General features: G+C 34.3%; 1 protein-coding gene across 1 annotated transcript in view; it reads left to right on the top strand.

Moving 5' to 3' along the window:
* The window catches only part of LOC106053445 (uncharacterized), a 68,782-nt gene that overhangs the window by 49,607 nt on the left and 1,815 nt on the right, over positions 1–17,360 (top strand). Inside the window, exons 34-44 of the mRNA XM_056031275.1 lie at positions 701–947; positions 2,560–2,702; positions 2,976–3,189; positions 4,742–4,875; positions 7,777–7,978; positions 8,446–8,612; positions 10,026–10,233; positions 11,879–12,015; positions 12,196–12,397; positions 13,936–14,084; positions 15,293–15,446. Of these exons, the coding sequence (XP_055887250.1) occupies positions 701–947; positions 2,560–2,702; positions 2,976–3,189; positions 4,742–4,875; positions 7,777–7,978; positions 8,446–8,612; positions 10,026–10,233; positions 11,879–12,015; positions 12,196–12,397; positions 13,936–14,084; positions 15,293–15,446 (1,957 nt within the window). The remainder of the gene's footprint in view (positions 1–700; positions 948–2,559; positions 2,703–2,975; positions 3,190–4,741; positions 4,876–7,776; positions 7,979–8,445; positions 8,613–10,025; positions 10,234–11,878; positions 12,016–12,195; positions 12,398–13,935; positions 14,085–15,292; positions 15,447–17,360) is intronic.

Here is a 17,360-nt window from a genome sequence, read left to right as displayed (position 1 = left end):
TCCCTTTCTTTCTCTCCCCCCCCCCCCCCATTTTTCTCAACTGGTCCAGAAAATTGATAGGATCATAGCGTATTGAGAAAGTTAAAGCATGAAATAGCGCTAAACAAAAACAATTGGTAAAAATATTATAAATTGCACAGATTTATTTTCGTGGGTCTAGATCACTTACAAATTTAATTGCATGACTGATCCAAACTAATTGATACAATTAACTTCGTATTAGCTTTTTTTTTTATAAAATATTTTTTAGGTTTTATTGTTAATTAACAGCAACAGCCAGTCCCTAGTATATTCCACAAGACCACTCAGCATACTGGTTAATTGACTATTTATATATTCCACAAGACCACTCAGCATACTGGTTAATTGACTATTTATATATTCCACAAGACCACTCAGCATACTGGTTAATTGACTATTTATATATTCCACAAGACCACTGGTTAATTGACTATTTATATATTCCACAAGACCACTCAGCATACTGGTTAATTGACTATTTATGTATGATATGTATTTGTTACCTTCCTTCAGTAACGGGAGGGAGGGTTAAAACTGAGGAAGAATCTTGAGGACATGAATAAACTTAAGAAATATCTTGAATGAAGGAATGTGGCTGATAGTTGAATTGCACAACAAGAATGTGAACAGTCCAAATCTAAATCCATTTTTTTTATGTATTGAAAATTGTTTTATTCAGCTTTGACCACCTTGGAACCAGAAATGCCACAGATGGACATGTCCATTTCCAAGAGTAAAACCCAGATTCAAGATGAAGAGAATCCTGTTCATGATATAAAGTGGAGCCTGAAAAACTTTCATGACTATGTCATTTCTAACTATTCAATGAAAGTTCGACTCGATGGACTGAATGGGGAACTATTGTACGATGAAACCTTCCCACCCAACATCCGCTACTTTTTAATGGAGGGAATGACTTCTGGCCGGTTGGTAACAGAATTTTAGAGCTTAGAGCAGTCTCTTATAAACTTTCATAGTTTTATAAGTGAGAACCCTAGAATATAGAATGGAAACCAAATAAAAGTAGCAGGGAAATAGTGTTCCTTAATTGGTTTTATAAATTCATCACTACACTATAGTAAATTTTCTAGGATAGCTAGAGAACTGTTCTTACAGAAATTATAAATGTTCATCTTCTTTGCCTTAGAGAATAAACAAAAAAATGTAGTATATCAAGCAACCCTTCACCTTCACCTATTCCTTAGTCTGTTCAGCTGCTGGGGCACCACACAAGATCTGTCAACCACCTTTCTTTATTCCTCTCTGTCCTTTGGCTAGGGTAGAATTTGTTTAATGACGGGCCTGTCTGTTCTTTGATGTTGTCTTCCTATTGCTTCCTTTCTTCTTCCAGTTCGTCTTTTTCCTGGTACTGTTCCCTGAAGGAAATATGGCTAATCTCAAAAACAAATTTATGGAGAAATAACAATTTTTAATTATATGTAGGATAAATTAAAACCAAATATTCCAGAAATGTTCAGCTTGAAATCTCAGAAAAAAAAAATTAAATTTAAAAAAAAAAATATTTTAAAATTGTATTTTTATGTCATGATTAAATTTACACAAATCAAAGAATATTTTAAAATATATTACCACATTGGACTGACTCTCCTAACTGCGAAAGTTTGCCTTTCAGACCTTGTGATCTAACAGGCAGATGATGTTAAGGTCATCTATTTCTATGGTCAACGGTTAACGAGTAGGGTCTCATGTGGCCAGCACAACAACCAACCACCTTTACTTTTCCAAAGTCAGTTACCCATTAGAGTTGGGTTGACTCGGGGGTGCCAAAATTTAAAATCCCAGTCTTCACCAAGATTTAAAGCTAGGACCCCTGGTTCTGAAGCCAAGTGCTTAATCACTCAGCCACTTTACTTTAATTCCTCCCAATAGAATTATTTGTTTCATCAGGCTGGTGATAGGGAGCTCTTGTTCTTTTGTGCTGGCCTAGAGTTTCAAGAGACTTCAGTTCAACTCTACTGACAGTTTCAAATAATTTATGTCTATTCTGATGGTGTTACTTTTGTAAACAAAATATTGTTAGATGCTCTTTGATGCCATAATCACCTACATATTGAAAATATTACTAACTTCCTGGATTAAACTTAGTGCTATATCATTTTAAGAAGATGCATTCTAATGGTAACTGTATAATAAACTGTTGATTTAAAAGTTTTTATTATAAATGTTTCTATACAATTTTTTGGTGTCATTTAGAACTGCTAAGCCTTTAATTACACTATTTTGATTGTATCATAAAAAAACACTTTAAATTTTAAGGTATTTTAGTTTTGACCTCAGTTAACCATTTTGTTCTTTTATTGTATTATGAAATTCATTCATCTAATAATTACATCCACAGTCAAATTACATATTATCTTTTGATCTTTTTTTGTATCATTTGAGACATGAGCACTAGTATTAAATTATGTGGTATCTTTGATATAATTGACATTAGTTAGTGGACAACAAGGCAGATGGCCACAAAGCATTCATGACTTGTTGTTGTCAACATTGTGTTTCTTATTTTTTATTTTCCAGTGTCTATTATGTGGAGGTGAATGCCCTGTCTGCACTTGGTTTGCCTCTTATCAGTGTGGGAACAGAGTATAATCCAGATGAAAGTCCGGATCCACTCACAGTGTCTCAACCTTTACTTCCACTAACCACAACAACTGTTGCAGGTAATATTCTGTAGAATAATAAGTGAGCACAAAGAGAATGGATATGTAACCAACTGGTTTCTTTTTGTAATGAGCTCACAGATAAAAAAAACCTTTGCTATTATTACATGCTGTAAGACAGAGTGAGTTTATATAGGCTTTATGAAAAGAAAGAATGATTCAATTACATTTTATTCTCCAAAATATTCCTTTTTCTCTTTGCACACACATCTATTTCATCTTGATTGATTTTTTTTTTACTATTGAATTATTGTATAAATTTTCTTTTATAAGCAACAAAAAAGCCAGTCAAACTAGAACTTCATGTCAGATCTCTTGGAGATGATGAACTAGTGATGAATTGGAGTCTAGAGGATAGTAACACTAAGAATGACATCGCTATGTTTATTATAAAGGCCAAAGACCATGAAGATGAATACTTGATATTAGATACATGGACAGATAATGAAACCTGGGAATACAAGTTGAAGAAAGTTTTAGATTACAGGTGAGTACAACAGTGAGCTAGGAGGTATTGTGGCTGAGCGGTAAAGTGCTTAGCTTCTGAACCAGGGACTGGGGTTCAAATCCTGGTGAAGACTGGGATTTTTAATTTCAGGATCTTCAGACGACTCAAGAGTCCACCTAGCTCTAATGGGTACCTAACATTAGTTGTGGAAAAGTAAAGACGGTTGGTTGTTGTACTGGCCACATGACATCCTTGTTTCTGTAGGCCACAGAAACAGATGACCTTTACATCATATGCCATATCGACCACAAGGTCTTTTAAATTGTACAACAGTGAGCTTAGATATTTAGCTGGTTTGTTGAGTTTAAAGAATCAACAACTTTTTTTTTACTTAAATGTTTTTGTTTTTCTTTTCTCTTTGGCTATTTATTCTTGGTTAGAACTATGTCTTCTGTGAGGGTATTATTCCTAGGATCCTTCTCAACCATTTTAGCTGAGCCACATTTAGTCTCTTCTTGAACTTTATGGAGGACTTCCATGTCTCAAAAGCATAGGTGGCCATAGGGATAATAATTGTTTTTGAAAGTGGATCTAGGTAACCAGGCTGATTGATTTGTTTCCCCAGATAGGCTGTTTTTGGAAGACAGCTCCTGCTTTCACTATCCAACTTGCCACTTGTCACCAATAGAGATGTCTTTTTCTGCACTGGCACTTGTCCTCTTAGTGAAATGATGACCAAACTTTTATGAGATTCATGGGACATATCTTTAGACAAGACATGGCATGTATACCAAAGTCAGCCTTAACATGAAATCTGCAAAAAAAGAAAAGGGAAAACAAGACTCTCCATGTCTAACACGGCATTGCTTTTTCTTAAAATAATCTCAATTCTGTGGGCAACAGCTGAGAAGAAGCTTTGGAAGCTAGAGAAGATGCTGTGGAAGCTGGAGAAAAACTGTGGAAGCTGGAGAAGAAGTGTGAAAGCTGGAGAAGTGTAGAAGCTGGAGAAGAAGTGTGGTACATTGATACATTGAAAAATATCAATATGAACAATATGAGAATGTAAACATTAAATTTAACTTTAATGTATGCTAAAATTGTTGCATTTTCTTACTTCATTAATTATCACTAAAGCTTAAATTTAAATGAAAACTTATAAAAGCAAAATATAAACTGAAATAATGATAATACTAACATTTAAAAAGAGCAGGTGAACACAAATGAAGTAAAACTAGAATGGTCCTCACTGTGCTTTGTGCATCCCATTATTATGATATACATGTCTCACTTCTTGATGTGTCATCCCATTGTTCTGATGATATACATTTGTCTCACCTCTTGATGTGTCATCTCTTTGTTCTGATGATATACATTTGTCTCACCTCTTGATGTGTCATCTCTTTGTTCTGATGATATACACTTGTCTCACCTCTTGATGTGTCATCTCTTTGTTCTGATGATATACACTTGTCTCACCTCTTGATGTGTCATCTCTTTGTTCTGATGATATACACTTGTCTCACCTCTTGATGTGTCATCTCTTTGTTCTGATGATATACATTTGTCTCATGTCTTGATGTGTCTTCCCCAGGCGCTACAACTTTATGGTGCAAGCAGTGGATGTGAACAATAACACATTAGCTGATGCCTATGAGACAATTGATATACCTTCAGGTGAAGAGGCTGCTTTTTCACTGCCTATATCAACCATTCCAAGTCCCATGGGTGAGTGGCATATGAGCTATAATAAAGAACTAAAATTTATAAAATGTTTTTTAAAAACTCTTATAATATTGGACTTTGCACCAAATGATAATATTTTTGTTAGCTCAGCCTCACATACAAATTACGATTCTCTTTACTTTACCTATTAAACATTTCCTTTACTTTACCTCATGAACATTTCCTTTACTTTACCTCATGAACCTTTCCTTTACTTTACCTCATGAACCTTTCCTTTACTTTACCTCATGAACCTTTCCTTTACTTTACCTCATGAACCTTTCCTTTACTTTACCTCATGAACATTTCATTTACTTTACCTCATGAACATTTCCTTTACTTTACCTCATGAACCTTTCCTTTACTTTACCTCATGAACCTTTCCTTTACTTTACCTCATGAACCTTTCCTTTACTTTACCTCATGAACCTTTCCTTTACTTTACCTCATGAACATTTCATTTACTTTACCTCATAAACATTTCCTTTACTTTACCTCATGAACCTTTCCTTTACCTCATGAACCTTTCCTTTACTTCACCTCATAAACATTTCCTTTACTTTACCTCATGAACATTTCCTTTACTTCACCTCATAAACATTTCCTTACTTTACCTCATGAACCTTTCCTTTACCTCATGAACATTTCCTTTTCTTTACCTCATGAACATTTCCTTTACTTCACCTCATAAACATTTCCTTTACTTTACCTCATGAACATTTCCTTTACTTCACCTCATAAACATTTCCTTACTTTACCTCATGAACCTTTCCTTTACCTCATGAACATTTCCTTTTCTTTACCTCATGAACATTTCCTTTACTTCACCTCATGAACATTTCCTTTACTTCACCTCATAAACATTTCCTTACTTTACCTCATGAACCTTTCCTTTACCTCATAAACATTTCCTTTACTTTACCTCATAAACATTTCCTTTACTTTACCTCATGAACATTTCCTTTACTTCACCTCATAAACATTTCCTTACTTTACCTCATGAACATTTCCTTACTTTACCTCATGAACATTTCCTTACTTTACCTCATGAACATTTCCTTACTTTACCTCACGAACATTTCCTTTACTTTACCTCATAAACATTTCCTTTACTTCACCTCATAAACATTTCCTTACTTTACCTCATGAACATTTCCTTACTTTACCTCATGAACATTTCCTTACTTTACCTCATGAACATTTCCTTACTTTACCTCATGAACATTTCCTTTACTTTACCTCATGAACATTTCCTTACTTTACCTCATGAACATTTCCTTTACTTCACCTCATGAACATTTCCTTTTCTTTACCTCATGAACATTTCCTTTACTTCACCTCATAAACATTTCCTTTACTTTACCTCATGAACATTTCCTTTACTTCACCTCATAAACATTTCCTTACTTTACCTCATGAACCTTTCCTTTACCTCATGAACATTTCCTTTTCTTTACCTCATGAACATTTCCTTTACTTCACCTCATGAACATTTCCTTTACTTCACCTCATAAACATTTCCTTACTTTACCTCATGAACCTTTCCTTTACCTCATAAACATTTCCTTTACTTTACCTCATAAACATTTCCTTTACTTTACCTCATGAACATTTCCTTTACTTCACCTCATAAACATTTCCTTACTTTACCTCATGAACATTTCCTTACTTTACCTCATGAACATTTCCTTACTTTACCTCATGAACATTTCCTTACTTTACCTCATGAACATTTCCTTTACTTTACCTCATAAACATTTCCTTTACTTCACCTCATAAACATTTCCTTACTTTACCTCATGAACATTTCCTTACTTTACCTCATGAACATTTCCTTACTTTACCTCATGAACATTTCCTTACTTTACCTCATGAACATTTCCTTTACTTTACCTCATGAACATTTCCTTACTTTACCTCATGAACATTTCCTTTACTTCACCTCATGAACATTTCCTTACTTTACCTCATGAACATTTCTTTACTTTACCTCATAAACATTTACTTTACTTCACCTCATGAACATTTCCTTTACTTTACCTCATGAACATTTCCTTTACTTCACCTCATAAACATTTCCTTACTTTACCTCATGAACATTTCCTTACTTTACCTCATAAACATTTCCTTTACTTCACCTCATGAACATTTCCTTTACTTTACCTCATGAACATTTCCTTTACTTCACCTCATGAACATTTCCTTTACTTCACCTCATGAACATTTCCTTTACTTTACCTCATGAACATTTCCTTTACTTCACCTCATGAACATTTCCTTTACTTTACCTCATGAACATTTCCTTTACTTCACCTGATGAACATTTCCTTTACTTCACCTCATGAACATTTCCTTTACTTTACCTCATGAACATTTCCTTTACTTCACCCCATGAACATTTCCTTTACTTCACCTCATGAACATTTCCTTTACTTCACCTCATGAACATTTTCTTTACTTTACCTCATGAACATTTCCTTTACTTCACCTCATGAACATTTCCTTTACTTCACCTCATGAACATTTCCTTTACTTCACCTCATGAACATTTCCTTTACTTCACCTCATGAACATTTCCTTTACTTTACCTCATGAACATTTCCTTACTTTACCTCATGAAATCAAACAATATGATACATTGGATGAAAATGATACTATCAGGGTTTGTTACATTTTATGCTGTCTTTCTACAAACAGCCTGCTTCCTCAGGTTGTAGACCCCTTTTTATAGTGGATCTCCAGTTAGGCCAATTCTGTGCTAATTTTATTGCCTATCTTTATCAATGCCCTATGTCACTTTTGTATATTAGGATGTATCTGCAAGAAGTTGCTCAGTGGACTCCTGTAAGTCATACTATGTTTAGCTTAATTTCACTTAAAACTAATTTTTACCTTTATGTCCAGAACCTATTGAGCTTGACTTAAGGCTTCAATCCCTCCGTAGTAATGGAACTTCAATGTACTGGACACTACAGGACCCAGACAATAGAGTTCAACAATTTAGAATCACAGTTCAGGAGATGGATGAGAATGGGGACATTGTTTATGATATTCTGGTCAAGAGAGATAACCAAGAGTATCTAGTGGAGCAGCTGGAGGAGAATGGGTGAGGTGCCAACTACGAGAACAAACAAAACAATGTCTTTTTATATTTATACAGTTACAATACTATACATCTTCATCCTATGAAAACAATAGCAATTATAACTGCAGTACAGGCAATAGAAAACAAGTTCCGTCACATAAAACATGCATTTTCAAATATTATTGTTACAGACTATAAATTAACTTTCAGTATTAACTGGTAACATTTATATGTAATATTTATTTATTATTTATTTAATATCACATAGAGTTAAATCTAGGTTAATTTCTACAAAATTATTGTTTTTTTTTACATTTTTTTTTTTTTCATTCACATTAGTCCTAGTTTACAGTTGTTAAATTTTAAAACTAAAAATAAACATTAACCTGTGAAATGCAATGTGTAATGATTTAGATTTTTTGTCTTGTTCTTTTCAGATAATTTGTGAAATGAAAAGAATGCTATTTTTTTTCATTACTTTTCCACAGAAAGTATTACTTTATTCTGGAAGCTCTTGATGCTTTTAATAATACTCTGGCCTCTGATAATGAGACTTATATTGTATCTTTCTCTGATGACATTCAAGAAGATACAACTACCACTAATGGGAACCTCAACGAGAACACTGCTACTGAAAGTGCAAAAAATAATCAAGGTAAGAACATTTTGTAGCAGATGAAAATGAAGTGGCCTAAAGTAGTTATTAATGTTTGCCTTTAACAAAAAATATTCCTTAAAATGTTCCCAATTTTTTTTTCCATTGCATAGCTTTAAAACTGTATACTGGGGTTCGCACAGTAATAAATCCACCTCTTTGACTTATAAATCTAACTTAGATAAGCTGTTTCCTCTTTTCAGCAACACTGGACCATGGAAAATAGAAAGGGATGTATAGACCAATCCAAGCTTTTTCTCAGATTTAAAATGTTATTTGGATGAAAATAAAAAAGTAAATTTTTCACAAACATACTAGTCAAGTAGATTTAGAGACAAATATTTATGGTCAACTATCATTACTATGGATCATCTCATAGAAATGAGATGAATGCCTGTGCATTAGCTATGGTCAGAAGTTGTCACCTACACAGCACCCCATCTCAATACAACTGCTATGTAGAAAGGAATGACAAGTTCTGATACAGTTGGGATCACTAGCGGCACAGGGTTCAGCTAGAATGCAGAATTATAAGCTGCAAGCTGCCTATTAAGGGTTGCCAGCTCCTGATTTCTTACGCATAGTTGACTCCTTGATCTTCTGTAGCACTGCAAGGCAACAGAGGTCTTAATGTTTTCCATTTTCTAGTTGGGTAGTCAGCTTATTCTACTGCCTTAATTGTTTAGTCCCATGGTACTTACCTTTGCCCCTTCACCTGTCTGTGATAACAGTTTAACTAACCTGATATATATGAGCCAAATGTGAAGGCCATAAGCTAGTCTGTTTGTCAGATGCTATTTGAGATGCATGCCATTGGAAACTTTTTATTGCCATTGGAAGCTTTTTATTGGCAGTAAAGTAAAAAAAAAAAAGTTCAGACTTTGTGATCTATAGGGTAGATGATGTTAAGGACATCTGCTTCTGTGGCCCACAGTTTAATGAGGACGGTGTCATGTGGCCATCACAATGCCCAACTGACTTTACTTTCCCCAACTTATGTCAGGTACCCATTGGAGTTTTGAAGATTTGAACCCAGGATCCCAGGTTCGGAAGCAAAGCACTTAACCACTCAGCCACCATTCCCCATCTTTTTATTGGTAGTGTAGTGTTTATTTTCATTACCACGTCTAACAATAAAAATCTTAAAGAACAAATATGAGTATGTTAAGGAAGTATATATTTTCATTGATTTATGACTGTGACAATGGCCCTATAAATGTTGGTATATGTAATAATCAGCTAAATAAAATCATTCATTTTAAACAAAAGGAAACTATCCTTTTTTTTTTACATCCATGTATTTGAAACAATAATGAATAAAAGAAATAGTTAAATCTATCTTCATTTAATATACTGAGATTTTGTTTAATAAAAACTGTTAACACTCAAATGATAAAACTTTAATGTCTACAGAACCTCTTAAACTGACACTGAAAGTAATGCAATCAAACGAAGGGACAATGATGCGCTGGGTGGTAGAAAATAAAAAAAATGCTGAAGACAGCATTGCCAACTTCAATATAATAGTTCAAGAGACAGACTCAGCTGGTGATAGAACTCTGGAGGTAACGGTGGGAGACGCCAGTCGAGAGTATGTTGTAGAAGATCTGGAGAAAAATGGGTGAGTTAGAAATGTTGGATTAGAACAATGTTATCACAACTCTAATATATAATGGCACACAAATATAGGACTCCCACTAATATAAAAGACTCACACTAATATAGGATTTTACAGTAATGTTATATCCAAAAATTTGTGATTTCACTTTAATATGTAATTTCTCATAAAATATGACTTCACTCAAATATGTGACTTCAAACATTATATAAACTTTAAACATTATATGACTTTAAACACTATATGACTTTAAAAAATTCTATGGCTTATCACAAATGTCACTCAATTTATGTGAAAAAAAAGTAAAGTTTCCCTTTCAGAACTCCCTATGTATGGGGCAGAAGTTATTAAGGTCATTTGTTTCTTTGGCCAATGGTTAATGAACAGGGTGTCATGTGACCAGCACAATGACCAACTTCCTTTACTTTCTCCAACTAAAGTCAGGTACCCATTAGAATTGGGTAGACTCTCAGGGGCGCCCTGAAATTCAAAATTTCAGTCAGTATTGAGATGTGGAGCTATTACATTTTATCTGTTTTTCTCCCACCTCCCATTCTGGGATCAAGTTGAAATTGTGCATAATTATTGATAGTTGATGACAATACATGAATCAGTCAGAAAATTAATCAATAAGTTAATCAATTATTAGTCATTGATTACTTTTGTTTCGTATTGAAAATAGGGAGCTAAACCATACAGAATTGAGATTTATGGCAGTGATTTTTGTGCAGTTCTTTCCCTTAGATAAGCTTTTTTTTTCATCTAAAAAGTTTTATTTATATTTTGGTTGTTTACTCACCCACTGACACAAGCCAGTAGGTTTGTGACCTATCTTTCAACATGCAGCTATCAATCAAGTTCTATCATTGCTTATCACATTATGTCTGTGCTTGGCCTACATGGTAGGTTACAGCATGTAGTCACTCAAGTCATATTCTTCACGCTGACTGACACCTCCCCCATCTCACCTTTGATGAGAAAGTAAACATCTTTTACATTTGACTTGAAAATGACTATTAAAAAAATTAGTTCAGCAAACACACAGCAAAAATATTAAAAAAAAGATCAACCATGATGTGGGAATCATCACATTATATTCTTGTTTGAAAGTCCAAGATTTCCTCCAAACAATTTCTTTTAAGAATATAAACCTGATCCAATCTCTTTTATGCCCTGCCATCTATCTTCTGCCCTCCATCACTGTTCTGCCCTGTCCCCGCCTTCAACCCTGCTGGTTGTGACTGAGGAAAACCTTGAAATGTATACCTTTCAGTTCTTAGGGCTTTTTGTTTTATCAGAACACTAAGAGAGCACCTATACACTGTACTGGAAGAAAATAACATTAGGACACTGAAAAAGAAAAATTGTCAAATTTATATTTGATGTTTGGCACTGTGCTTTATAAATATTGCATGCTATTGGTTGCCCTAAGCAGTTTTTTGTTTTTCAAGGCTTTGAATTGAGATTAAAGTGAAGACACAAAACTACTTTAGAAATGACACAAAAAGATGTTTTCATTGAATACCTAATGGAAAATATTTCTTCATTTACTATGTTAGACTATTTCTAAAGCTATTATTATGCAACCCTTCTTTTATTAAGAACATTAATGGCACACACTTTTGGTTATGTTGCACTGAATCCGCAGAGATTATTACTTCACAATTCAAGCCTTGGATGTTGAAAACAAAATATTGAGCAGTGCCAGTGCTCCATACAGAGTACCTGACCTTAATGAGGACTACACTGATCTAGAGGAAACTACTCCTCAGAATATAAATCATGGTAAGTAGCTCTAGCCAGTTTGATATTTTGAGTCAGAGGTTAATAAGTAATTTTTTAAAATGACAGAAAAATAATACAAATAATTTATAGAATTTTAGGTAGGATTGATTTTTTTAAATTAAATTTTCTACATTTGCATTATATAAATTTAGAACAATCTACAATAATATTTTTTTTTAGAATATTATTTAGATCTTGAGATTGTGCCATTGGGATACAACACCACTCTGAATTGGAAATTAATAAAAGGGGAGACTACGCAAATCGTCTGCGGATTGCATCTGTTTGTCTACAGGAACCAATATGGTGGAGAAACCCATATAAACCAAACGTTTCTTCCCACTGACAATCACATCACCTTGTATGACTTGGTACCTAAAGAGTAAGCTTTTTTTTTCTTGACCAAGTCTAATTGATCTTTTGTCTTAATAATTGGGTTTCTCTTCTCACACTGAAAATATCCAGTCAACAAACATTCAGACTTCAAAGACCTCTGAAACTGGTGTATTAATATTAATGGTTCTGGCTTCTTTGTAATGCACAGAATGGCCTTCATGGGTAGTGTACTTATTTCATCCAAGTCTGAGGCTCTTTCTCTGACGTTTACTTTTCTTGTCACCTGTTGTTTGGTTCTACATCCATCTCAGTTTAACTTGACTTTTTTTTTTCTCATTGTCTTCTTCATTGGAATGTAATTTATAGGAGGATATGAATAACTAGTTGACTTGACAAAGTGCCATTGATCTAGTTGACTTGACAAAGTGCCATTGATCTAGTTGACTTGACAAAGAGCCATTGATCTAGTTGATTTGACAAAGTGTCATTGATCTAGTTGACTTGACAAAGTGCCATTGATCTAGTTGACTTGACAAAGTGCCATTGATCTAGTTGACTTGACAAAGTGTCATTGATCTAGTTGACTTGACAAAGTGTCATTGATCTAGTTGACTTGACAAAGAGCCATTGATCTAATTGACATGACAAAAAGCCATTGATCTAGTTGACTTGACAAAGTGCCATTGATCTAGTTGACTTGACAAAGAGCCATTGATCTAGTTGACTTGACAAAGTGTCATTGATCTAGTTGACTTGACAAAGTGTCATTGATCTAGTTGACTTGACAAAAAGCCATTGATCTAATTGACATGACAAAAAGCCATTGATCTAGTTGACCAAAATATTTCCATTTTGTTTTTAAACATGCATACATTTGTATTCTTTTTTTAGAATCTCTTTTTTTTTGTAGTGTACAAAACTTTTAGGGCGGTCTCTGTGGCTCATTTATAATTCTATGTTATTTTGCACACACACCCATACCCATATTAACATGAATGCATATGCCTTTTAAATCTTGTTAGAATAATGTTATATTTTTATACCTATTATAATCAAACATAGTTTTTAAAAAGGTGCACAATTTCTAAATCACTATATTTAATCTTCGTACAAGAAAAAACACCATAACTCATTTTCAGAAGAACAAAAAAAGCTATTGCTTTTTGCAGGTTTTTTTTTAACTTATGATTTGTTTGCTACAGAAGTTCATTCAGAAATGAAGATTATTTTATCCTAATTCTAAAGCAGAAGATCATCATTCTGACAGTCGGGAGCACATACCTCATGATCAGCACATACCATGTGATCAGCATATACCATGCCTTTAACACATACCACGTAATCAGCACATACCACATGATCAGCACATACCATGTGACCAGCACATACCACATGATCACCACATACCATGTGATTAGCGCATACCATGTTATTATCACATGCCATGTGATTAGCTAGACATCTAGTCAATAAAAGTGTAATAGTTTGTGTAATAGTTGTAGCATGTCCTTATATAACAAACATTGACTGCCCTATCCTCTCTATAAATTTGGTAGTATAGATTATGCTAACTTATTATTTCAGAGATTATGTGATTGAACTAAATGCTGTAGATTGTCAAACAAAAGTTCTTGCAGCAGTCAGGTATAACTACAATCAACCACCCCCTGATGTTGAGTTTGAGCCTATCTTTGTTTCTTCTAGGACTACGACTAATGGACCATTGCATCAAGGCAAGAGAAAATGTTGATATATATATATATAAATTATTAGATATCAGTATGTCAACATAAACATAATATGTACATTCAAACTTTAAAATATTCAAGAAAAGACAACCAGGGCTTGAACCAATGTTTTTGTCCCTCTTTGTACCAACTACATTCTGTGCAAATAGGCTTTAAGACTAAGACTGCTTTATTGATCCTTACGGAAATTTGTTGTGATTACAAGGACTCCTTTCTCATATAAAGACAACACAACAGAAACATACACATAAATACAACAGACAACATGAAGAGTTCATTCAGCGACTACACACAGGTATTTTGGTGCATTTCATGTTCCCTGATCAATGAGTGGCGGTGATAGAGTCTGACCGAGTGAGGTACGAACGAGTTTTTGTACCGCTCTGTTCTTGTTTTGATTGACAGCAGTCGCCCACTTCGCGACGACCTGGCGTAGTTCTGATGGAGCGGGTGGCCGTTGTCTTCCAAGATTTTTTCAATTTTTCTTAGGCACGTTTGTTCAAAAAGTTCCTTTAAATGTGGTAATGTTGTGAGTGTAATTTTTGATGCTTTTTTAATGATGTTTTCTAGACGTTGCAACAGTTTAGATGAGGCGTTGCCTTGCCAACAACTTATTCCGTATGTTAGAAGATTTTGTACAGTTGCGCCGTAAAATGTCTCAAGGATCTTCTTGTTTAATTTAAAACTGTTGAGTTTGTATAGAAGAAAGAGTCGCTGGGCTGTTTTCTTTGTCAGAGTTCCAAGATGGTCTTCCCATGAAAGCTTGTTGTTGATGATCTTGGACTTACGATGGCCTAACATGTCAGAATCCTTTCTCAACCAGCACAAGTAAACATGATTGATAATGGCCAGATGCTAATCTGGTCTAGGAACTCCTTTTTCTTTACACCACACTGCCCACCATATTCCTACAAGACCAGCCCTCAAACCGTCACTTTGAAACCACTCAACCTTTACTCAAGCAAACTTAAAAGGAGAGTTGCCCTTAAGATGATGGGGTCAATATTAGTCTTTGCTAGGTAAATGAAGAATATAACTAATATAATCTACACACACAATAATAGGATCATCCAAGTCAAATATATATTGTTATTTAAGCATGATCTTAAACAAACAAAAAAAACTATACACCTATATATATATATTTGTTTTTGGAAATTAGCCTCATAGATTTTTAAAAAATCTTCTTGCAGACGGAACTAATCTATTCATCACTCAAGTGGAAACTCTGAACAGCACTGCCATATTTGTTAAATGGTATGACATGTTATCACTTAAGGGTAACACGTCATCACCAGCATCACTGCGGTATGCAGAGTTTACCAAGTCCCAACTAATTGACTTCATGTACGTAATGTTTAATTTTTTACACAAAACAACATTCATTTGAAAAGATGATTGGCAATACTCCCACTAGGGTGTGAATGTACGGAGATGTAAGCCTTTCATATTTCTCATGTATTTGATATATTATGTTATAAAGCTGGGTCCAATGATAAGTTGATTTTCAAGTCAAGAGTAAAAGAGAATGAAGACTTAGAAGATATTTGTTAGCTTAAATAATACACTTATAAGCTTAATAATACACTATAGAACACTGAACTCAATAAGCAACGCCAACACTTGACCCCAGCGTGGGGCAGAGCCCCTCCGCCAAGCACTATTTCTGGTATTGAAAGCCAACAAAATGTATATTCTGGGGTATCTACAGTGCATTTTCCTGCTATTAAAATGTTTTATTTCAAAAACCTAATGTACTATTCTTACTGACTTAGACCCTCCTGCACCGTTCAGCGCATTTTGCCATCAAGCTGTTTCCGCAAAAATCTTTCACTAGTCTGAAGCCTCTTCCCACCGGCTCTGAGGACCTCCATAAATGTGTGGAGACAAGTTGTACTAGGATGTCATCGCAACTATTATTATGCGTAAATCATTTTGTCGAAGAACATGTCCCTCAAACCTCATGTGACGCTCTGTCACAATCTTACTAAGGGGTCAACTCCCAGGCATAGGATTTCCTTGATTTAGACCCGATCTCTATAACCGAATCCTAAAATCTGTCTTAGCCATCTTTGTTGAGCCACATTTAGTGTTTTTCAATTTTGGCAGATGACTATTCATTGCAGTTTATTAATGGAGCCCCGCCACTGGTAGAAATGTGTAACCTCTCTTGAATACACTCTTGGAATTAGGTGACTGTAGTTTGCTTTAAATTTTATATTGAAAAGGGAAGTTTTATCGTCAAAATCATCTGTTGGGGGTTTTAAACTAAAAAAATCTCTGGAGATGTTTTTTTTTTAAATACAAAACCCCATTTCGCTACAGTTATAGAATTTAGTAACTGTAGTTTGCTTTAGAATAATATTGAAGATAGTGGTTTTCCACCTCAAAAGGCTTTGTATGGGGATTTTAAACTCAAAACCATCTAGAGGGGTTTTAAACTTTTTAAAAAAGCCATCTGTAGGGTACGCTCAAATAATTTTAGTGTGTAATTTGCTTTTTTTTATATTGAAGAGGTATTTTTTAGCATCAAACCCCTCTGAAGAGGGTTTTAAACTCAAAACCCCTTTTGGCAACACTGATAGCATTTGGAGTGCTTAATTTGCTTTTTTTTTACATTGAAGATGTATTTTTTAGCTTCAAACCCCGCTGGCGGGGGGTTTAAACTCAAAACCCCTTTACCTACGCTCAGAGATTTTACAATGTGTAATTTGCTTTTTTTTTATACTTTAAGGTATTTTTTAGCTTCAAACTCCACTTGACGGGTGTTTAAACTCAAAACCCCTTTGACTACACTCATATAATTTTGAGTGTATAATTTGCTTTGTTTTGAATATTAAAGAGGTATTTTTTACCTTCAAACCCCACTGAAGGGGGTTTAAACTCAAAACTGTATCAAAACCCATTTAGCTACACTCATAACATTTTGAGTGCATAATTTCCTTTTTTTTTTTCATATAGAAGAGGTATTTTAGCTTCAAACCATGCTGAAAGGGGGTTTAAACTCAAAACTGAGTTGAAACCCATTTAGCTATGCTCATAACATTTTGAGTGCGTAATGTGCTTTTTTTTTTATATTGAAGAGGTATTTTTTTAGCTTTAACCCCTACTGAAGAGGGGGGGGGGAGTTTAAACTCAAAACCTCTTTGTCTACGCTCATAGAATGTTGAGGGTGTAATTTTTTTATTTTTTTTTATTGCATGAGGGGTTATCGTAAATTTTGGAGCGGGTTTTAAAATCAAAATCTTCCTTAACTGTTCT

This window comes from Biomphalaria glabrata, chromosome 5, assembly GCF_947242115.1.
Source record: "Biomphalaria glabrata chromosome 5, xgBioGlab47.1, whole genome shotgun sequence".
Taxonomy (NCBI): Eukaryota; Metazoa; Mollusca; class Gastropoda; family Planorbidae; genus Biomphalaria; species Biomphalaria glabrata.
This window is presented reverse-complemented; position numbering and strand designations above follow the sequence as displayed.